The sequence below is a fragment of the Antechinus flavipes genome, chromosome X (assembly GCF_016432865.1).
Source record: "Antechinus flavipes isolate AdamAnt ecotype Samford, QLD, Australia chromosome X, AdamAnt_v2, whole genome shotgun sequence".
Taxonomy (NCBI): Eukaryota; Metazoa; Chordata; class Mammalia; order Dasyuromorphia; family Dasyuridae; genus Antechinus; species Antechinus flavipes.
Genome location: NC_067404.1, coordinates 16,884,950 through 16,909,395, shown reverse-complemented (window position 1 = coordinate 16,909,395; position 24,446 = coordinate 16,884,950). Strand labels below are relative to the sequence as shown.

Here is a 24,446-nt window from a genome sequence, read left to right as displayed (position 1 = left end):
TGCCCTCCCCCCATCCCCAACATGCTCGGTCCATTCCTACCTTCTTTGTACATGCCTACCCCCTGTCCCCCAACCCGGAATAGCCTTCCCGAGGCCCATCTTGGAGGCCGTGCGGTGGAAAGGGAAAAACACCGGAATCAGATTCTGGCTCTGGCCACTTCCTGCTTGCGGGACCTTGAATAAGTCCTTCCCCCTCCCTGGAGCTATTATTTCCTTATCTGTAAAATGAAGGGGTTGGACCAGATGGCTTCTGGAGTCCTTTCCAGCAAGACAATTGCCAATCCTTACCTACTGGGCAAGGCCAAGATGAAATTCTTCAATGACGCTTTCCTTGGCCACCCCAACCTCCTGTAGCACCTGGTACTCCTCTACTTTACTGCACATAAAGGGACTTGTCTTACACTTCTGGGCAACTCTTACAGCACAATCTAGGGCCTCGGATGATGCTTTGCACATAGTAGGCGCTCAACTCGGATGATTAAACGAAGACGAGCAGATCTATTTGGAAAGGACCCACAGAGCTCTTGGGACACAGAGCCAGCTTGTGGTTCCGATTCCATGTCAAGCACTAGAGAAGGTGGGTAGACATAAGACAGGCAAATAGAAGAGAAGGATGGCGGCCACAAAGGGAGCCACGAGTGGCTCAACAACTCGGATCAAGGCCTAGTTGGCGTTCTTATTTATTAAGTATGCAGGCGGCATAAATCTGAGAGGGAGTCGGGCTGCAGTCACATCTGAACATGCTGGAATACCAAAACAAATCTAATAAAATGGGATATACTGAAGGACGAATGTAAGGTTTTATGCTTGAGTTCAAAGAATAAACCACACGAGTCCGCACTGGGGGAAGCATGTTTAGATAGCCGTGCTATTGTTATCTTCATTTTTACAGAAAAAGAAACCGAGGCAAACAGAAGTTAAGTGACTTGTCCCGAGTCACACAACTACTAAGTGTCTGAGAGTGGATTTGAATTCAGGCTTTCCTGACTCCAATGCAGCACCACCCAGGGCCCAAGAACAGAGAAGTGTTCCCGCTATTCTGGTTAGAACTGGGGTCGGTTCTGGGTGCATCTCGGGGAGGGCACCAATAAGCTGGAAAGCATCCAGAGAAGGGCAGTCAGGATGAGGAAGGGCCTTAAACCCACACCAGGGAGGCTCAGGTGAACAAATCGGGCTGTTAGCTGGGGAAAAGGAGACCCAAGGATGACATGGGAACTAGAAGTACCTAAAGATCGAGCTCCTGAAAAACAGGTGGGACTTTTTCCATTTTGCTCCGGAGAGAAGAATTAAGAGTAATGAGAAGTTTCAGAGAGGTAAACTGAGGTTGCTCGTCAGGAAATTATACTCAGAGCTGATCCAAAGCGGAATGATCTGCTTTAAAGAGACCCCGAAAGATAAACAGCCTAACCTCACCATAGGCTCCTGTATCGACAGCTGGAGGGACCTTCAGAGGCCACCGATTCCAACGACTCATTTTACAGGGGGAAACAGATGCTTGCCCCTCGGTCACAAAGGCAGAGTGTCTAAGGCAGCTGTTGAGCCCCATAGTCCATGCAGTTTCCCCCACACCAGACTGCCTCCCACGATGCACCCTCCCCCCCACCGGCTGTCTCCAAGCAAATGCTGGATGATCGCTCAGCAGGTAGGTGGCAGCGGGCATTCTGGGATGTGGATCGGACAAGATGGTGGCTAAGGCCCTTGATTTCTGAGGGTGCCGAGCGGTCCCTCCCCCAGAGCCACCCGCTCCATCCCAAAAGGCGGGGAGAGAAGCAACAAGACTGAAAGCCATCATTTATTAACTGATTCTGTACATATAAGGCAAGAGGGCAGCTAACATGGGGCAGGCAGTAATTCCTTCCAAGCAAAGGTAAGGGAGCCGCCGCTGCTCACTCCAGGATGTGGTTGGTCTCCAACACAGTTTGCAGAATCTCATCCACCTGATCAGACTCAAAGTTGACCTCTTCCAGCTCCAGGTGAGGAAGAATGGAGGCCAGCAGCCGGCTGACATTCACCCGGAGGCCTTTCAGCTTTTCCAGGGTGCTGATGGAGGAAGAGAAGGGACAACGAGGCTAAATGAGCATTTGAGAATTGATCAAACTAATCCTGTCTTTCCTCTTTCTTATGAGAGGAGGTGGACTCACTATGGGAAGCTCATTACAGGGACAGTGTGGTAGTTCCATCAGTATAGGGAGCTTCCAGATGGGAAATTTCCCTTTCTAAGGGAGGCCAGCCCTTTCTGGGCAATTTCAGAATCTTTGGGTGTGACCTCGAGTCCCAGGAGCCTTGAACGACCAGTTTAATGTCAGGGAGGCTGGACTTGTTCCTGGCCAGTTCCCTAGCCACTGCCTCGCCCTACCTGCCCAAACACCCAGGAGCCGGAGACTGAGGAGAGGGCCCAGCGCATCCCCGCATCCCCCGCCACACACCCACCAACCCGGGTAATGACCTCGGGTCTTCTTCCTGCAGGTTCTGGAAGGAGCCCTGAGCCTGGTGCAGAACCTCCATGCGCATCTCCATGGCCTTGAGTCGCTCCTTGAGCTCGCTCTTCTCCTCCAGGCTTCTCTCCAGCTCGGACTTCAGCACCTGCAGCTCAGCCTGGCGATAGCCCATGTGCTTCTTGCTCCAGTACAAGCTCTCGTTCTCGCGGGCCCGCAGAGTCATCAGCTCGTGTTGGGTTCTCTCAAACTCGTTCTGCCAGTGTCTCTTCTCCTCTTCCAGCTCTTGAACCTGCAGTCCAAAGGACACACACACACACATGGACACCGAGTGGCCCAGCCGCCGCGGCCACCACGCACCTAGTGCCACCAGCTGGACCCTACCTCGGCCCACCTCGGCCAGATGCTTCCCAGGGTTTCACCCGGGGAATATCCCAATGCCAGCTCGGGAATGAGAGGAGCTGGGTTTAAATTCTATACCTGCCAACTTCCTGGGGCAAGTCCCAGCATCCCTGGACCTGCCTCAGTTTCCTTATGGGTAAAAAAGGAGATGGAACCTGAGTGACCCCTTCTAGTTCCTAAGATCTTGGGAGGTTCCTTTATATGGAACATCCATACTACCACCTTCCCCTCGGTCATCACTTCTGATTCCCAGAACCACGGCATCCCTGACCTTCTGCTGCAGCAGATCCCTTTCAGACAAGATGCTTTCCAGTCGTCTCTCGGGCTTCTGGTCCTTGGCCTTGGGCTGGCTCAAAGCTCCAGTATCCCCAGCTTCCCCCTTCTCGCTGCCGGGCACAGCACGCATCTGGCTACGTTCTTCAGCTCCCCGTCTGTGCTCAGCTCTCTCCTCTCGACCGAATGGAATCAGCTGGATGGGAGCCCCACCATCCACGACGGCTTCGGTGATTCCAACCACGGCCACGAAAGGACCTTTGGCCACTTCCTGGGGTGGTGCTCTGCCCTGCTCTGCCCCAGAAGAGCTTCGACTCGCGGGTGGCCAACCTTTGTTGACCACCTCAGCCATCACAGGTGGCCGCTGACTTCCGAGCTCCTCGAGGTGCTTCCCGGGCACCCCATCCTCTCGGGAGCTCATCGGGGCTCCTTGACCCGGGCCTACCTCTCCAAGAGGCGCCATCCAAGCCTCACCGCTCTTCTGGCCTGCCTCTGGGAGAGGGCTTCTCTCAAGGTCAGGCTCACTTCTGCCACCCTCCATTTCTTGCTGCAGGGCAGCCAACTCTGCCCTCTTATGGGAATCGGAGGCCATCGCTGACTTCTGGGACCTTTTCCGCTTTACCAGCGGCTCCTCATCTAGGAACACCTTGTGCTTGCTGCAAGAACAAAAAAGCGAGTGATTAGCGTGGGCCCTGCCCAAATCCAGGCTGTGGGCAAGCCCGCCTTTTGCTGCCGTCCCCTCTCTCCAACTCCCCACGTTCGAATCCTCGTTAGCTGCGGATCACAACTCGGGAGAGCTTCTGGACTCGAGTCTACCCTCTAACATCCCCCCAAACCCCTTTTGCTCAGCAGCAGCTGGTCTGGGCTACAATTGGGGAAGGGGCGGAGAAGGAGTCTGCCTCAGGCAGGAGCAACCTGACCTTTACAGGAATTTTGGACACAGTCGCTGCAATCAGCCCAGCTTTGAAGTCTCCCAAATGCAAATAGAGGGAGAAAAAAAAAGAAAAAATAAACACATAAAACAACCCCCTAATGTAACGATCGAAAAAAATAAGGTCACGCAAAGGCCTGGTGGGATATGTAGAGGCCAACAGAGCCAGCCTGTTCATTGTAAAGTGTCACAAAACCAGCCAATTTCAGACTCAGGCACATGTTGTTATACTGCAATGGAACGCCATTTGGTCTCTCTGCCAGCCACCTGGATTGCGGCTACGGCCCATTATTCACTTGTAAAAGTTAATTAAAACACAGGGTCCTCGCCAGAAACAAAGAAAGCGAATCAGCCTGACCTGAGCTAATTCAAGCCGTGGCCAACTACTGCCTGTTGAGACTGAAGACGCCCTCCTTGGGTCCCCGGGAGCTCAGGGGAACGAGCCGCGACCTCGACTCTCAGGTCGCCGCACACGCAAAGGTGAGGGGCTCTCTAGTCCCGGACGGCTCGGTTATGAGTCTGAAGTGGACCACGAGACTTACTTTCAGCCAGTGCCTCCCCTCCCTCATTTAGACTGAAGACTTGACTTCCCGTTTTTCAATAAAAGAAAAGCAATCAACAACCACTTATCGAGGAGCATTTCCTACCCAAAGAGATCCCGTGCTACTGTCGAGAACCCAAAGACAGACTCTGTCTATCGTACTGCTCTCCAGGAGCACCCTCACTGGTAAATCAGCACGGTTCCCCTACCCACCTGTGGCGCTGCCACGGGGCTACGGAAAACATTGGGCGCTGCGGCCAGGGGCGGTCAACGGCGAGACCCTCTCAAAGCCTTAGCTTCCTCAGAAGTTCTCCAACGACCTTCCCTTTTCTAGGTCCCACATGTGGGACTGGTTCAAGAGGAAAGCTCCCGGCAGGAAGAGATCACCTGACTTTCCTCTATCACCTCCAGCATCTAGCACAATGATTCCCACATAGGAGGCGATTGCTTATGGAGTTGATAATAGGAAGCAAGCTTCTTGGGGGCAGGGGCTTTCCTTTTTGTCTTTATATCTCCAAAGTACTTAGCACAGTGCCTGGAGCAGAGCGGCTATTTCCCAAATGCTTCCTGGTTGGGCCTAGTCTTAGAGAAGTCTCCCTGAGAGAACGCGCATTGTTCCAAGGCAGGGACTGTTTGACTTCTGACTTTGTGATCTCAGAGGCTAAGGCAGTGACTGGCACACAGTAGGTATTTCCTTAACACCCCTCAACTTATTGACGATAGCAGAGCAACACACTGCTCTGCAAGCATCTGGGAGGACACACGGCACAAGGTAGTGATTATCTCTATGAAGAAATGAAAATGCCAGATTACAATTTGAGAAAAGCCTTCGATCCCGCCCCGTGTAGTTCTCCTGAAAAGGCTAGGAAGGAATCGATATGAATCCTGCTGTCATTAGGCAGGGGCCACATCCGAAATATAGTCATAAATAGTTTGGGGTCAATCTGAAAAGAAGGGTAAACTGAGGCACATCCTAGAAGGATCACTAATGATGATGATGATAACAATAATAAAAATAACTAGCATTTATATGATGCTTTTAGATTTGCAAACTGCTTGGCAAATATTATTTCATTGGATCCTCATAACTTGCCTCCTCTGGGAGGCAAGTACTATCGTTATTCCCATTTTGTAGACAAGGAAACAGAGGCTGAGAGAGCTTAAGTGACTTGCCTAGGGTCACACAGCTAGACAGGGTTTGAGGCAGGATTGGAGCTTGGTTTTTCCTGACTCCGATACCTGCGTTTTCTCCCTCGTGGCACATAGCTACCGCCGATGTCTGCGGCTGGCCAACAAAGTCGGGGGGCACAAAGCGAATCCTTTGGGAGTTTAAAGGACGTTGTTCAATGTTTGGAAGGGGGAAGAGAAAGCTTCATGCTCCCCTCCATTTGAACTCGGTTCTCAAAGAAATAAAACCAATGAAATCTTAGCACCAATGGTACCTCAGGAGCTCCAGAGGCAGCAGAGATGGGCTTTGGGGACAGGGACTTCATGGCAGGCCACTGGGTATAAAGTAAAAGATGGCAGCTAAGGCACCCAGATGAGTCTGAAACTGCCACGGCAGCTCAAAGGAGAAAGCAGACTCGAGGCCAGGGCCTACTGAGTGTCCCCAAATTCGCAGTGCCATTTTAAGCTTTCAATCTGACCCAAAGGAAGGCTTTGGCAGGGTGTAAGAAACTGCGGGAGTCGGATTGTCACATGTTAAGAGAGTTACGGACTCACTGCACTGTGTCAAAGATGGGTTATTCAGTTCAAAGGGAAATAAATGGTTTCCCAAAATTCCAAGCGCCCCCAAATTGGTCGGATTCTGATGATAATTCGGGGCAATGGAAAGAACTGTTTGGCCTGGGTTCCGATAACCACCTCAGATAAGCCTAGGAGCTCTGGACCTTGGCGAGGCAATCGGCTCCTTTGGAAGATGACAAGTTGCAGAACCAGTGCTGATTTGCATTCCTGGAGGGGGTTTTCATACTGGAGCTTCCCTATATACCAATGAAATCAAAGATCGGTGCCAAGAACAAATGCTTTAACCCACACGACTGTAAGATTCTAATCAGACCGTGGCTGCATTTTAGGGACTCTGGGGAGAGCCTTGGCCCCTCTTTCAAATAAACAAAAATGTTTAGCGCGCAGCCTTGTTGAAGCAGGACGTCAGCTTCTTGGGAGGGGGAGGTTTTTCAGTTTTATTTTGGTGTTCTCAAGTGCCTAGCATGGTGTCTCAATAAGTACTCTTTTTTGGTTCGGGGGCTTCCTTTTTTTTTTAACTGCATGACTTTTGGAAGATCTGAATAATCTCTATCTGCTGGTCATGGTCTCTGTCAACATGCTTATCTCTATTTTGAACGTGAGTGTGCATTTGTCTCGTGGCATTTACAGAAGTATCTCTTCCAAACACTGTTAAGTGGTTGATCTTTCCTTCCCTTCTAGAACCAGATGTTCTCTCAAAGCCGGGATCATGTTTTGCACATGTGTATTTGTATGTGTGGGTATATACACAATCACAGACATGCAACTTAGCATAATGCTTATACAGCTTTGCTGAATGAAATAATAAACAAATCCCTCTCAGTGAGAAAGACAAGATTTCCCTATAAAGCAACCAGAGATTAGAGACTGGCTAAAGACACGGTGGTCCGTGGGCATAATGGAATATGTCTGTGCTGTAAGACGGATCTACTCAAGTGAGAGCTACGTAAAATAAAGCTGAACCAAGTGAGAGGAGAAAAAGCAATATCCACAATGATGTCACTGGAGAATAACTACATCCCCTGAACCAGAAGTAAATGGACCCAAATTAGAAGGTACAGGCAGGACCTGGGTGCAGGGAGGGAGAGGTGTTGCTCCACCCCCCTGGGCGAGGGGAACTCTACAGGTGCTCTATGTCACACGTGTCCTTAGCCATTATCAACGTATCCATCAGTGGATACTTTTTGTTCTCTCTAAAAATACTATTTGTTACAGGGGATGGCTATGGAGGAGGGGGAAGGGAAGGAGTTCTCTGAATAACCACGGGGGTCTAAGAAACAGAAAAAGTCAACAGCATTTTGTTAAAAGAGTTGTGGATGCCAAAAAGAAACCTTTCTGCTCCTGCTGCTATGCCTAATAATGTGTCTTGGAAGCTCTGATCAAAGCTTAAGGATGTACTTGGTCAGTTAAACCTGAAGCTTGAATTTTAAGTTTGAGCAGCCGGGTGATATAATGGGTGTAAAACAAGAATCAGAGTCAGCAACAGGTGGGTTCTGCTGCATGCTCAGATGTTTAACAGTTGTCTTGACTTGTGCTAGTTAAGGGTCTGTTTCCTCAGCTGTAAAGTAGGGCTGATGATAGCACCACCCTTTATATGATGCTAAAAGCAAAATGCTAGTTATTTTTCTTAGTGTTATCATCATTAGTGACCCTTCTAGAATGTGCCTTGGTGAAATTGAGTTCATGAGGTGTTTTGTAAGCAAAGTACTCTACAAATCTTCATCTTTAGAACTGGCTTAAGTTTTCTCCCGGTGAAAGACAATTAGTTGTTTTCTACTTAAAAATGTAGCAACAACAAGCCATCTGGTTCTCCTGAGCTCGTAAACGAAATCTATCTGTGCTGCTGTGCTGTCTGGGCCTTGTGAGACTCACCGTGTGGGGCCTTGCACCCTCGTCTGTCCTCCCCACAACGAGGCTGGTTTCTGTCATGGCTGGATTCGCTATTCTGGAGTGACCAGGGTCAACCTCTAAGTCCACACCCGGCCCATGAGCCATCTCGACTATAGGAATGGGATTCAAATGTCACTGGGAAACGTTTAACAAAATAAATACCCATAAAATACAGCATCAGAGAATGTGCACTTGGGGTTTCCTAAGTCAGCGTGAAGCAGAGATTGTCTCTATTTGAGTTGGAGCCCACTGGTCAGACTAGTCTTACTAAAAGGTTTTCATCCTCTCACAGTCACCGGGTGATGCCCGAGATCCCCAAGGCTCACATTCTGCCAGGAGTCCCTGGGCTCACACAAAATGGAGGAGGGCCCACAAGCTTCCAGATCGCTGAGGTAATTAGAAATCTCTAGACCAGCAGCCCAAAGGCACAATATCATTTACCAAACCCACACAACATGAATAGATGAATTATTGTCATTAATTGCCACCTACCTCTTTTTCTGAAGAGAACAATTGCTGTTCTCAACAGACTATAAGATATAAATGAACAGGCTGTGCCAGGAAGAAAGAACTTTCCTTCACTCCTCCACCAACTGCCACATTAAAGAGAGACTGTTGAAGTGCGCCACCTACTGGCAAAGGTTATATTGCACCCAGAACACTTACCCATAATCCTCTCCTCTCCTCAGAGCACAGACACTCCCCTTCAAAATTTACAGTAGCACTAGGTAGAGAGGGAAGAGGAGAAAGAGGGAGGGACCGCAGAAAAAAGATGGGAAGACACGCAAAGGGAGAGGAAAAGAAGAAAAATGAAAACAGGAATGAATAAAAAGCAAGAACATAAAGAAAAAGGAGGGAAGGGAAGAAGGGAGGGAAGGAAGGAGGGGAAGAGAGAGATAGAGACAGAGACAGAGACAGAGAGACAGAGAGAGACACAGAGAGAGAGATAGAGACAGAGAGACAGAGACAGAGAGAGAGAGAAAGAAAAGAGGAAGAAAGAGAAATAAGGAAAGAAAGAACAAAGCAAAGAGGATAAACAGACGAAAAGGAAGGGAGAGAGGGAAGAAAAGAGGGAAAGAAGGACTCCAGAGCTAGCATTCTGCTCACTGGACCATGCTGCCTAAGTCTATCTCATCTTCTAAAAAGTTAACACAAAGTTCAGAGGCTGCTGCTGCTGATCATACTGCCATTTGGTGGAAAAAAAAAGAGCTGGGTTGAAGCTCCATCCCCATCACTTACAACTTACTTCCTCCTCCTTGGACCTCAGCTGCCTCCTTTGTAAAATGAGGGAGTTGGACTCAAAGGCCTCTAAAGTCCCTCTTAGCTTCACAGGAGTCTATGTATGACCTTACTCAAGTCCCTTCCATTAAGTTTCTCCTTCTACAAAATGAGGAGATTGGATTCAAGGGTCTTTTAAGATCCTTTCCAGCCCTAGATCTAAGAACCTGTGTGTTACAATAGACAAATGACTTCTCCTCACTGGGCCTCAGTTTCCTCCTGTTTAAAATAATAGGATCTCCTGACGGAGGGGGAATGTGTCTTGTTGGACTGTGCATCTGTGTTTAAAGGATTTTGTTTTTGCTTTTCTGTTCTCCAATGGGGGTTAGGAGGTAAATAAAAGGGAGAGAAAATAGATTTTGTTCATTGAAATTAATTGAAAAAAATTGAAAAAAAAAATGAGTTCAATGAGTAAAACAAGGTAGGACAGGAGGAGGACCACTGGGGTCCCTTTCAGCTCTAAATATATAATCTGATGATCCCATGATGCCTCTGGCAACTCAGATGTGAGTAGCACTACTCTATAAGCAGCTACAGCAAAGCAAGTGTGTGTGTGTGTGTGTGTGTGTGTATACATCCATATATATAGGTACACAAAATATACATGTTCATAGCCACACACACACACACACACACACACACATATATATATATACATATGCAATATAGCTACACACATCTAAATGAACATAAATATACACAGATACATATACACATACAGGCACATATACATATGTGCACAACCCATCATACTAGCTAAAAGTACCACTAATCCTTGTCTAGAATTAAAAACTCAGCCCAAACCCAAGCCGGGCCAGCCAGTACTCTTGCTGGGACTGCAGCTGCTGACTACAGAAGGAAAGTGCTATTATTTCTTACCCACCCGGATAAGTGGAGGTACATCGACTCTGGGGGCCTGGGCACAAGACAGGGAGCCGGACATTCTCCCGGCAGCAGAGGTGTGTGAGAGCTGCCAGCTCCATCGCCCCTCACTTCCTTGAGGTCCTCCAATTCGGTTTTAGCCTGCATAGGAATGGACTTCGGTGGAGCAGTAAGTACCTGGCAAAGAGAAACAAGGTTTAGAAAGGCCCGGCTGCCAAAAGGAACCCTCAAAAAAGATGAGTTAGACAAATCACAACAAATTATTTCCCATACAAGATAAACAGAGCACAGTGAAATACGCCGGGACACTGACCTCAGGCAAGCTCAGTCATCGTCCCTTATCAGCTGGCCACCAAGAGCCAACCTCCCTCTCAGTTGGACATTGGCTCCCAAAACTCTCCCACCCAGGAAGTGGACGCAGAACTCTTAATCATTGTCCAGTTCTGACACAGTAGGAGGGCAGGGCTTCCAGCCCTCTGGGATCCACCGGGGTGGGGGGGTCATCCAGAGGAAGAAATAGAGACAAAACTTGTGAGTTGGTTACACAAAAGCATACGCAAGGTATAAAGTCAAGGCAATTTTTCCAAACACATATACACAAAAGCAAAGTGGTGATGGGGTAGTATGGGGAGTATCCCTGGGAGGGATAGCTTATGATTCCCCCATAGGATCAGATATCTCGAGCTTGAAAGATGAAGACAAAAGTGGACAAACAGAAATCAATCTGAGGAAAGACAAGGCAACCTAAGGATGTACCCAATCTGTGGTCCTGACCGTCAAGCCAGGACAGGGGGGCTGAACATCGAATGCACTACTTACACGTATGATAATTAGTGTAGTTTCAGATGAGCAATTAATTGTTGCCCCTTGTTTCTCCCCCAAATCTGACGTTCCTTGATACAGCAAAAGGAAGATGAGCTCAGCATATAATGAGCAGATCTCTTTGGGAACCAGGGTGGAGGAAAGAATGTACAGAAAGACAAGGTGGGGTGAAGAAGATGTACAGTGCTAGGGTGGACAATGGGAAGAGAGCGTTCTGGAAAGAGCAGCCAACCTTACTGTACCCTACAGGTGGCCTGGCTCCACAGTTCAAAGTGACCCCACAGAGACCAAGAAGGATTAGGTCATACATATTTCTCTCATACATTTGCAATCAAAAATTGGAAAGGACCTCAGAGGCCATTTGGTCCAACCTCCGCCATTTTATAGAGAAGGAAATTAAAGCCTAAAGAGGTTAGGTGACTTGTCCAGAATCAAAATGGCTCTTAAGTATCTGAGGCAAAATTCAAACTCAGATCTTCGCTGACTCTAAGCCTAGCACTCTGTCCACTTACAATTAGTCTCAAGGAAACGGAAACCCAGAGGTGAGAGACGTCTTATCAAAGGTCACTCAGGAAGTAAATGCTGTGGCCCACACACAAGCTTAGGTTTTCTGAGCTCAAATCCAGTATATTAGCCACTGTGCCCCTGCCCTCTCCTCTCAAGTCCCTTGCCTCTTTATTCTATTGCCAATCTTGCCCTCCCGGTCCAAGTCCTGGATCATTCCCGCCATCTACTGCTTTCAATCTTCTTTTAAAACATTGATTGAATGATATAAAACTTAAATACAAAATATGAAAGAAAAAAAAATATCGCCATGTACACAGAGAGGATTCAAAATATGAGAAAATAAATTTCCATTTCAAGAAAGTCTATATAATAAATACTACGCACTGTATTTGGAGCTTTTCTCATTTCCTTGTGCAGTTTTTTCTTTATTCTTTTTTTTCCCTTTCCTACCTCCCACTTCCCCCAAGAAGACAACAATTAAGTGGGGATATTCCCATGTACATATACATATATGCACATACCCATACTCCGATATCTATAACCATACACATACCCATATACATTTCATATACATCTACGTAAGGATTTTTCTAAATCTACCAACTTAAACATTTCAGCAATATTCCAACTTTATACCATCTGGTTATTTTAAGTCTAAAGCAAAATTGATTAATATGGCTGGCATATAATATAGTTTCCCTATTTTTCTCTTGCCATCACTCTTACTCATGTGTTGCTAAATAAAGCTGGGGGGGGGGGGACATCCACCAAACCACACTGACTGGATTCACCACAAAATTATGCTATGTGATGTCTGGGCCCTCATTGCTGCCAGGCAATCCTTCTCCATGCCTAAGTACCTCTTCCAAACCTTTTCAACCCTCCCAAAGCTTTCTCCCTCCCCCCCCCCCAGAAGAGAACTCTCATATTTTATAGAAAAATATTGAGGTCATTTGCTGTTAGTTCCCCTTTCATCTCAAATCATCCAGATACCTCCCAATACTATGTCCATCTTCACAAGGGATCCCGTTCCATTCAGTCTCCTCTGGCAGACTGCCCCCTCCCAGAACTTAACTTCTATCTTTCCCTGTCCATTGGCTGCTTCCTACAAACAGGCCCGTGTCTCCCCCGTCCCCTGGCCATCCTCAAAACAAACCTCACTTGATCTGTTTAGTCCCACTAGTTATGATCCCATATCTATTCTCCCTTTTAGACTAAGCTCCCTGAAAAAGGTACCTACAATCGATGCCTCTACTTCACTCTCAATCCCTCTCCCCTCCCCTCTCTCAACTCTCTCCAGTCTACAAATTCATCATTTGACTAAAACTGCTCTCTTCAAAGTGACCAATGATTATTTTGGTAGCGAAGAAGGCATTTTCTTGGTCCTCATCCTTTTTCATCTGAGGTTGTCTGCATGGTCAATTGTTTTCCCTTCCTTGCTACTTTCTTCTCCCTAGGTTTTGGGACACCCCTCTGTCCTACTTATATAGGCTTAAGCTCTCTGCTCACCTCCATGCTTGCATCTTCAACTGTCATCTTCAGAGTAGACATCTTCAACTGAACAAATCCCAAACTGAACTCTATTTTCTCCCCAAAATTTCTTCTTCACTCTCCTGTTATATTGAGGGCCGCACCGTCCTTCAAGTCACTCTGCTTGAAACCTAAGTGTCATCCTTGACTCCTCACTCTCTCCCCACCCCATGGTCCATCAGTTGCCAAGATTTGTTACTTTTTGGTAACATCTCTTGTACACTTCCCAAGATACTGCCTCGGGGACAGACCCTTATCACTTTGTTCTCAGAATGTTACAAACTAGCTAGTTGATATCCCTGCTTTCAGTTACTTCCCACTCTACTCCATTCTGCATTCAACTATCCAAAGCACAGTCATTCCCCCAATCAATAAACTCCACTGGCACCCTATCCCCTCCAGGATCTTCGTTGGTCTTTGAAAGCCCTCAATGCCCCCCCAACCCACTCAGCTTTCTGATTTTCTTACATCTTACACCACCTCCCCGTCGCTGCCCCATGTACTTGGTCTCCTTGCGGCCCCTCACACCAGAAACTCCATGTCCTGTTTCTAGGCATTTTCCCTGGCCGGCCCTTATTTCCATATTTCTCTTTTCTCATCTCCCTTTCTTGGCCTCCCGGGATTCCTCCAAGTCTCAGCTAAAATCCCATCTTGTGCAAGAACTTTTTCCCCATTGATCCCCAGAAAGTTAGTTCCTTTTCTCTGTCAATTCTAACTTCTTCTGTCTATGGCTTGTCATCTCCCTCATTAGATTGTGAACTCCTTGAGGGCAGGGATTGTCTCTTAGCACTGGGCCTGGCACACACCAGGCACTTAATAAATGCTCTCCCTGTTTTGGAGAAGCATTTCCTAAGTTCCATCATAGCAAATATGATGCATCTATTTCTCCATAATCAATATTTTATTTTTGTGGGATTTTGTTCTCCTGAACAGAGGCCCTTGACGACAGTATATGCACGTAGAAAACAGCATATGCACGTAGAACCAAATATCCCCTGCTTTGAGTAGGGTCAGCAAAGGTCATTTATGATGGCCTCTGTTTTTCTAAAGGGCTATATTCAGGAGTGAAGAGTAACACTGTGTTACTCCGTGTACTCACGGGGGAGCTTTGAGTAGATGTGCATGCTGTGCTAACAATTTTTTCAAAATTTCAAATGCCTGTAATTTAACAGATTTATTTTGCTTTGCTTGGGAACATTACGTGACTATTTGATGATGATTATTTGGCATTTAGGCTGTGCTGTCCTGACGATATGAAGAATAGCAATATCAATGTGGAGGGGAAAGCACTGTGGGCAATGGGCAGGGACTGAGATTATACTGATGCACACACGTGGGCCTTGCTCCTGGAGGCTGTGTGGGAGGCAAAGGGCCTTGGGCATCACGCAGCCCAGCTACTTGTTTACTGCTTGTTGGCATGAATTATTCCTGTTGTTCTGCTCTCGATTGTTCTCTATTTTTTAAGAATTCCATTAGCCCCTTCTCGTTATCCTTCAAAATAAGAATAAGAGAAAGGAAGAAAAGTACCAAGGGAGAAAGCATTGTTTTGGAAATTGCAGCCCTTGGATTCAACTCCTGTTTCTCATACAACATGTAAAGGGCAAGTGGCAAGTCCCTTCTCTTCCCTAGGCCTCAGTTTCCTCTTCTGTAAAACGAGGGGGTTGGACTAGATGGAATATGAAGATCTCTTTTATCTCGTGATATAGAAGACTAAGATCCTCCCCCAGAAAGAAGGGATCAGGATCTATGCAACAGTGGTGATTCCCAATGAGACGAGTAGATATTTCTGGGTAGGTAAAGGATGAAAGGGAAGAAGATGGAGATGTTTCAAAATAAAGCTAGTTTACTATGGGAACATTAGAAGAGGGGAGAATGAGATGCCGCATAAAAGTCAACACATATTGACCAAGTGCCCACTAAATGTGAGGCCCTATATTAGATGCTAGACGAAAAAAGTACATTTCCCTGTCCCTTGAGAGGACCCCTGCACTCTCCCGATGTGAGGTGCAATGGCCACAGAGAAGCATGGATACTAAATCAAACCATGGAAGTCAGGGAGGAAACACCAGAAGAGAACCTTGGTAAACTTCTCCAGGAAAATGTGAAAAGGGAAAAACGTTTCCATTTTGAAACTGAATTATTCAGTGATAAAAGAAGATCTTATAAAGAAAAAAAAAAGGGCCAGGAAGCCTATAGCCTCTCATCTCTCGAGGCATCTTCCCATTCTTGAAGGAGTTTAGTAACTCCATTTGACATCAGGACAAAATATCTTAGGCAGTCTTCCAAGCTCACTGTTTGACCCAAAGATGACTCTTGGGGAGTAAGCACAGGACAAGATAAGACAAATTGTTTCAATTTACAGTCACTATGTTGTATATGAACAAAAGGGGAAAGTAACTAACTTCAGTAAAGTAGAATTAAAATAAACTCACAAAAAGCCTCAGCCTTTCCACGTACAAGCTGTTCCCAAAGTTATTGTATCTTTAACCTAGTAAAGCTATTAAAGCTTACGTTTAGTTTTAAGCTATTTGAGATATTTAAGCTTAAAACTGCACCAAGAATTTTGGAAGGCCCTGTATTACTAACAAAACCTAGGGGAAGGGGCGAGAGAGAAATTCCATTTAAAATGACTTCAAAATCCATAAAATATCCAGGACTTAACCTCCCAAGGGATGCTTTGGCTTTATGGAAACACAATTCCAGAGCATTCTCCAGAAATAAAGGAAGACTCAAGTAACTAGAGAGCTAGCCATTGTTCTTGCTTAGGTTATGCCAATATAATAAAAAGGATCTTATCCCTGAAATTATCCATAAAATCGGGGCAATGCCAAATAACTGGCTAGTTTTGCAGAACTACATAAAATAAGATTAATTGAAAGGAAATGGTCAAAAATCACAAGAAAAATCATGAAGAAAAAGCTGGAATAAAGAAGCCTAATATTTTCTAAAGGTATAATCATTTGAACTATTTGATATTGGCTAAAAGATGGAAAAGTTGATTGGAATAAACTCATAAGGAACAGGGCACAATAACCTAATGTTCATTAAACCAAGAATGCAAACCAGCAGGGGAAGGATCCTCTCTTCATTGAGAACAGCTGGACCGACTCTAAAGTGCTCTGGCAGAAATTATGCTCAGAGCAGCATCTTATACCACAAAAAGTGCCATGGGAACATGCAACCTAAATATGAAACATCACGTTATTTTAAAAAAAACACAAGAGGAAAATGAATGAATGTACATTCACAGTTTTGATCAGAGGGTTTTTAAAAATGTTTATCCTATCTTTATTTATGTCTTTTGTTTCTATTTTGAATCTATCCCTCTCCGTTCACAATCTAGTGACTTTGTAACAAAAATTAAACAAAAAAAGTAGTTCAAAAAATCAGCTGACACAAGCCTTCCACTCCTCACATGCCTCAAGAGTGAAGGGAAAAAGGGGTTTCCCCAGGCCATGCTTGATCATTAAAAATATTCAGTTTGTTTATTTTTCTTTTTCCACATATTATTATAGAGAGGTTTTCAGGTTCTGCTTACTCCTGTCTGTATATGGCCATATGAGTTTTTTTTTTTTTTGAAGAGGTGGATTCTTCACTAAATGAGTGATGTATAAGAAAATTTGGACTACATAAAAACTTTTGCATGAACAAAATAAATGTAGCAGCTAGAATAAGGGAAACAGTCAATTATGGGGAAATCTTTATACCAAACCGTCTTGGATAAAAGTTGAAAATGAGAGATGCATGGTTTACTGGAGAGGGAGCTAGCCTTGGAGCTAGGAAGACCCAAGTTCCAGTCCTGGCTCTCCATACATACTGGCTGCTTGACCTAAGGCAAGTCATTTTTCTTCTGCAGATCACCAGGCAGCTAAGATGACATATTGCAGAGAAATCAGTAAGGGATGTTTCCTCATTTCAGAGCTCTCTATTTCAATAAACTGACAGATTTAGTCCCTATCCATCTCCTAAAAGAAGAGCCATATAGCAAACAAATATAAATATGGCAAGAGCCATTTCCCAACAGAAATGGTAGAAAGCTAATAACACCACATTTAAAAATGTTCCAATCAATTTATGACCAAAGAAGAACTAGAGATCGTTACTGATCACAAAATAGAAAATTTTGATTATATCAAATTGAAAAGTTTTTGTACCAACAAAACTAATGTAGATAAGATTAGAAAGGAAGCAATAAACTGGGAAAACATTTTTACAGTAAAAGGTTCTGATAAAGGCCTCATTTCCAAAATATAGAGAGAATTGACTCTAATTTATAAGAAATCAAGCCATTCTCCAATTGATAAATGGTCAAAGGATACGAACAGACAATTCTCAGACAAAGAAATTGAAACTATTTCTAGCCATATGAAAAAATGCTCCAAGTCATTATTAATCAGAGAAATGCAAATTAAGACAACTCTGAGATACCACTACACACCTGTCAGATTGGTTAGAATGACAGGGAAAGATGATGTGGAACGTTGGAGGGGAAAACTGGGACACTAATACATTGTTGGTGGAATTGTGAATACATTCAGCCATTCTGGAGAATAATTTGGAACTATGCTCAAAAAGTTATCAAACTGTGCATACCCTTTGATCCAGCAGTGTTACTACTGGGCTTATACCCCAAAGAGAGTTTAAAGAAGGGGAAAAGACCAGTATATGCAAGAATGTTTGTGGAAGCCCTTTTTATAGTGGCCAGAAACTGGAAAGTGAGTGGATGCCCATCAATTGGAGAATGGCTGAATAAACTGTGGTATATGAATGATAGGGAATATTATTGTTCGGTAAGAAATGACCAGCAGGATGATTCCAGGAAGGCCTGGAGAGACTTACATAAACTGATGCTGAGTGAAATGAGCTGGACCAGGAGACCATTATATACTTCAACAACAATACTATATGATGATCAATTCTGATGGACGTGGCCCTCTTCAGCAAGGAGATGAAGCAAATCAGTTCCAATGGAGCAGTAATGAATTGAACCAGCTACACCCAGCGAAAGAACTCTGGGAGATGACCAAGAACCATTACATTGAATTCCCAATCCCTTTATTTTTGTCCGCCTGCATTTTTTATTTCCTTCACAAGTTAATTGTGCACTATTTCAAAGTCTGATTCTTTTTGTACAGCAAAATAACTGTATGGACATGTATACATATATTGTATTTAATTTATACTCTAATATATTTAACACGTATTGGTCAACCTGCCATCGGGGAGGGGAAAAGTTGGAACAAAAGATTTGGCAACTGTCAATGCTGAAAAATTACCCATGCATATATCTTGTTTTTTTGTTAATTTAATTTTTTTATTATAATAACTTTTTATTGACAGAACCCATGCCAGGGTAATTTTTTACAATATTAATCCTTGCACTCACTTCTGTTCCGATTTTTCCCCTCTCTCCCTCTCCCCCCTCCCCCAGATGGCAAGCAGTCCTATACATGTTAAATATGTTACAGTATTTCCTAGATACAATATATGTGTGTAGAACCGAACAGTTCTCTGTTGCACAGGGAGAAATGGATTCAGAAGGTATAAATAACCCAGGAAGAAAAACAAAAATGCAGTTTACATTCATTTCCCAGTGTTTTTTCTTTGGGTGTAGCTGCTTCTGTCCATCATTGATCAACTGAAAGTGAGTTAGGTCTTTTTGTCAAAGAAATCCACTTCCATCAGAATACATCCTCAAACAGTATCATTGCTGAGGTATATAATGATCTCCTGGTTCTGCTCATTTCACTAAGAATCAGTTCATGTCAGTCTCACCAGTCCTCTCTGTATTCATCCTGCTGGTCATTTCTTACAGAACAATAATATTCCATAACATTCATATACCACAATTTATTCAGCCATTCTCCAATGGATGGGCATCCCTTCAATTTCCAGTTTCTAGCTACCACAAACAGGGCTGCCATCAACATTTTGGCACATACAGGTCCCTTTCCCTTCTTTAGTATTTCTTTGGGATATAAGCCCAGAAGTAACACTCCATGCATATGTCTTGTAAATAAAAAGCTATAATAAAAAATAAATTTTAAAAAATGCTCCAATAACTAATAAGAAAAAGGCAATACAATAGCTTTGGGGTACATCAAGTAGGCAAGACCAATAAATGGAAATACTCAACACTGGAGAAAGGTCAGAGGGGAAATTTATATGTTAATACAGTGTTGGTGGAACTGTGAATTAATCTGAACATCCTGGAAAAAGTAAAGGCAACATATCCCAAAGAAATCTTAAAGAAGGGAAAGGGACCTGTACGTGCAAAAATGTTTGTGGCAGCCCTCTCTGTAGTGGCCAGAAACTGAAAACTGAATGGATGCCCATCCATTGGAGAATGGCTGAATGAACTGTGGTATATGAATGTTATGGAATATTATTGTTCTGTAAGAAATGACCAACAGGATGATTTCAGAAAGGCCTGGAGAGACTTCTATGAACTGAAGCTGAGTGAAAAGTGATGCTGAGGTCATTATTTACTTCAACAACAATACAATATGAGGATCAATTCTGATGCATGTGACTTTCTTCAACAATGAGATGAATCAAATCAGTTTCATCTGTTCAAGAATGAATAGAACCAGCTATATCCAGCGATAGGACTCTGGGAAATGAGTGTGAACCACCACATAGCATTTCCAAATCCTCTGTTTTTGTCCGCCTACACTTTTGATTTCCTCCACAGGCTAATTGTACACTATTTCAAAGTCCGATTCTTCTTATGCAGCAAAACAACTGTTTGGACATGTATACATATATTGTATTTAACTTATACTTTAACATATTTAACATGTATTGGTGAACCTGCCATGTGGGGGAAGGAGTGGGGGAAGGAGGGGAAAAATTGGAACAAAAGGTTTTGCAACTGTCAATGCTGAAAAAAAAATTACCCATGCATGTCTTGTAAATAAAAAGCTATAATATAAAAAAAGAAAGAAAAAGTAAAGGCGAGTTGGAATCGAGGGCAAAAAAATCACTAAATTCTTCATAGCCTGTGAACCAGCAATTTTGCTACTGCTCATGTACCTCATGAAAAACGATGACAGAAATTCAAAGTCCTATCATATAACAAAATATTCATTGCAATGCTCTTTGTTTCTAGGTGTGTGTGTGTTGCCAGTAGAAGGGGGTTAGTCATCTGGAAGAGCAACTAAGCAAATTGTGATAAATGAACCTAATGAAATATGACTGCATCATGTGATCAAATGATGAAGTAGTGAGGAGCATTACATTGTGTGAGTGGACAGGATGTCTAAGAGTCAGGAAGACCTGGGTTTGTATTCTGCTTCTGGCATCTACTGACAATGTGATTTCCAATAACCTCTCTGAGCTCTAGCAGCTCTCCAAGACTCCAAATTGCAGAACAGTTGCCAATCTGTATTGGTTAACTGAATTTCTTCATTGGAAGGAATAAAAATACAAGTATGGTTCATCCCTCGAACACTAAAGTAAAAAAAAAAAAAAGCTTCTTTTACTCTAAAGAGCAACATTAAATGATTCCCTGCTCAGAAAGAATTTATAAAACTTAAAAAAGGATTTAAAAATCAAATAAGAGACACTGAGGAAAAAAAATCCAAGAAAAACAAGATTATGATTAAAAAATTGTCCACCTAGAAAAAGAAATAGAGTCTTAAAGATGAAAATAATCTGGTGCAGTAGACAGAGCACCAGCCCTGAAGTCAGGAGGACCTAAGTTCAAATCTGGCCTCAGACACTTAACACTTCCTAGCTGTGTGACCCTGGGCAAGTCACTTAACCCCAATTGCCTTAGCAAAAAAAAAAAAAAAAAAAAAAGATGAAAATAATTTACCCCTAATTAAATGCCAAATTAGAAATTCTGAAAGTCAAAGGAGATTAATAAGATTGAAACTAAGAAAACCATTGAATTAATAAAACTAAGAATTGGTTTTATGAAAAAACAAGAAAAAATTAAAATAACTCTTTGAAAATTAGAATTGGGCAATGGGAAGCGAGTGGAGGTATAAGAGAACAAGAGATAACAAAACAGAATATTAAGAATGAAAAAAATAGAACAGAATATGAACTATACAAAAAAAACAACAGATCTGGAGAACAAATAAAAAAAAGAAAATATATAAACAATTGAGCTACCTGAAAGCTGTGATCAAAAATAGAATCTTGATATAATAATGCAAGAAATAATCTAAGAAAATTGTCTTAGACTGATAGAACATGAGGGGAAAGCAAAAATAGAAAAAAAATCTCCTGATCCCCACTTCAAAGAGATCCTTTGTAGAAAATACATAGGAATATTATTGCAAAACCCCCAGATCACAGAGAAAATTTGCAAGAGGCAAATTCAAATATGGTCCAATTAGACTTATCAGTAGCCACAATAAAAGACTGCCAGTCATATATACCATATACCGGCAAATCAAAAGAACTAGGTCTGTGGCCAAAAATATCAGATCCAGCAAAATTATCCATAATATTAAATTTGAAAAATGGACATTCAATAAGCCTACAGATTTTCAGAACATACTTTCAACCAAACACGAACTCAAAAGAAGATTTAACATATAAAAGCCAATATCCAGATTAATCTCAAGGAATTTAACATGGACAAATTGTTTATGTTTGTTTACATGGAAATGTACACCATATGTTTAAGATTAACAGCAGTAATTGGATAGCTCAAAAGAAAGTTTTTGACAAATGAGGTACAGAAGAATAGACTCAGAGGCATTAGAGGGGGAAGCAGGGCTCACAGTTCTGAAACCTATTCACATCAGGAATGGGTTTAATAGGCAACACTACATATATACCAGGAAGGGGACAGCACACTCCAAAATCTATAAAGAAATACTGGAAGAGGGGTAGAGGAGAGGGAAGCAAAGGGGATGGGGAAGAAGACAAGGGAAGAATCCATGGGTGGGAAGAGGTTAGATAGTAGCAAGGCAAGTTAAGGAGCAGATTTTAAGTAGAAGAGTTAGTAGGGATAGGAAAGAAGAGATATATACAAACACTATAACAAGGAGCAGGAGTCGAATTTAATGGATAAAAAAAAGTATGGCTAGTAATCGTTGATCTTAGACAAACTTAAAGATTCAATCAAGAGAGAAATCTACATTTTATCTCAGCCATACTATATATAGTTTTAGATGTATGTTTACATATGGGTAAATGTGTGTGTCTGAATATATATAGATTTGTATGTATGTCACTCTATGTAACTGTGTAAATAGATATATGTATATATGTGTGAGTCAGTGGATGGGTATGAATGTGTGTGTGTGTACAAGTGTATATCATATCTATTCAACTTGGGGGAGGTGGGAGGAATGAAAGGGAAAAAAGAATAAAGTAAAAAAAGGGATCAGCAGAAAACAAAAGAACAACCTACAAGAAAGCAAAGATGGACACTCACGAATATAATTTCTTCTACTATTATATAGCCTTTCTTGAACTAGAAATTTATTGTTAAATATTTCGAATCCTCCCTGATGTTCTGCTGGGCACATGACAATGTTCTGTTTTGTTTCGTTTCATCTTATTTTCCTTTTCTGTCTTTCTTTTTTTTATTGTTTTTTTTTATAAACAGAAAAAAACATAAACTGTCTTGGGAATCTGAAAATAAAAGGATTCCACGATGCAGGAAGAGAGATACTGGAAAATGACAGCAGAGGAGGAAAAAATCCAGGAGAAAACAATTTAGATAATCTGTATAGAATAATAGCATATTATCTCAGAATCTAAGGGCTCTAAATGTTCTTTCTTCAAAGTCATCCAGTTTAGTCCAGAACTGATGAGAAACCCCTTCTAAGCCCTCCCTGATGAGCAGTAATCTAGGATTTAACCATTAGGCAGATTTCCCCTACATAAAACCTGCCTCTCTATAATTTCTACCCACCATCTCTAGTTCTGTCCTCTTGGTCATCCAGAACAATGTATTTATTCCCTTTCTCACGTAGAACTCTAATACTTGAGGACTAATATGATGTCCTACTTCAGTCTTCCCTCCCCTTCCTCCAAACCATCTTTGCATGGCATGGTCCCTCATCATCTCACCATCCTGGTTATCTTCTTCTGGATGACCTCTAGCTTGGCTTTATTTTTCCCCAACTAAAACTAACCGTGATTCATTTGTTTATTTTTTGCCACTAAGATTATTCTTCTTCTAGAATACTTCCAACATTCTAGTTCCTCCCTATGCCAACAACAGCAACAGCAACAAAACCAAAAAACTACTGCCCTTTACTCTTATTTTCAGGCTCTGCAATAAAGCTTCAGAGGATTACAGTCAGCAGGTAACTAGAGTCATTTCCATTTGGGGGATGCCTATCACTGTGAGGACCATAAGAAGTGTTAGCTATGTTCTAAAGGTGCTCACCTCCTCCTAGATCACTTCCTTGTCTTGGCAGAGGAGTTTGAGTAGCTAAATGAAACTCTAAGCTAAGCTATTCAGGGTTACCTAAGATAAACACATCATAGTGGAGAGTTCTGAGAAGAGGTGATCTGCGGGAGAAGGAAACAGCAAAACCGCTCCAGTGTCTTTGCCAAGAAAATCTCATGGCCAGAATTCGAGAGCAAAGCTTTTTAAACTGTGGATCGTGATCCCATAACTGAAAGTGTGGGATGTAAAAAAATGTGGCAACAGAAAAAGGTATCAAACATTCTGCCAAGATGAAATTCTTTAGTAAAAAATAAACAAGCATATCCATCTCGTTAGGAAGCAAATTATACATATACCAAAGGATTCTTTAAAAATAAATTTCTTTATGATTTGTCACCAGTAAATGTTTGATTTGTCTACCTAGTTCCTAGGTCTATATCCCTGGGGTTGTGTAAAAAATTCTCAGGTGAAAAGGGTCACAAACGGAAAAAGTTTAAGGAGTGCCGGTCTAGAGGAGGTGCTTTGCTCCACAGAGCCATGGATTAGGACATTTCTGAATGATTGAATAACCACAAAAAAGTGCTTATAATCAGAAACCAATTCAATAGTATATCATCACATCCCAAAATATCTGAGAGAGGAAAAAAGTTTCAGAAAGTCTAAAAAGAAAAGAATCTTAGCTAGAAACATCAGAGAAACCTTTCCAGAGGAGCTGAGACTTGAGTGGAGCCTTAGAGGGGGGTAGAACTGGGATAGGCAGAAGGCAGAATGGATCTCAGGAAGGATACGAAAGCAGAAACGATCCTGTCATGTGTAGGGGAGTGTCAGACGGCTGACCTGGTCAGA

The 24,446-nt window shown here is 43.1% G+C and overlaps 1 protein-coding gene across 10 annotated transcripts in view; it reads right to left on the bottom strand.

Annotated features, from left to right (window-relative positions):
* Window positions 1–1,779: 1,779 nt before the first annotated feature.
* MORC4 (MORC family CW-type zinc finger 4) overlaps window positions 1,780–24,446 on the bottom strand; it is a 43,018-nt gene continuing 20,351 nt past the window's right edge. For 8 of the 10 annotated variants that reach the window (XM_051967805.1, XM_051967810.1, XM_051967807.1 and 5 more), the window contains 4 exons: window positions 10,380–10,555; window positions 3,109–3,766; window positions 2,447–2,727; window positions 1,780–2,040 (listed from right to left, as the gene is read on the bottom strand). In XM_051967805.1, the coding sequence (XP_051823765.1) occupies window positions 1,887–2,040; window positions 2,447–2,727; window positions 3,109–3,766; window positions 10,380–10,525 (1,239 nt within the window). In that variant the 5' untranslated portion in view covers window positions 10,526–10,555 and the 3' untranslated portion in view covers window positions 1,780–1,886. Of the gene's footprint in view, window positions 2,041–2,446; window positions 2,728–3,108; window positions 3,767–10,379; window positions 10,556–10,691; window positions 10,794–13,216; window positions 13,325–24,446 lie in introns of those variants that run through there. The other 2 variants (XM_051967802.1, XM_051967812.1) reach the window with 2 other exon arrangements.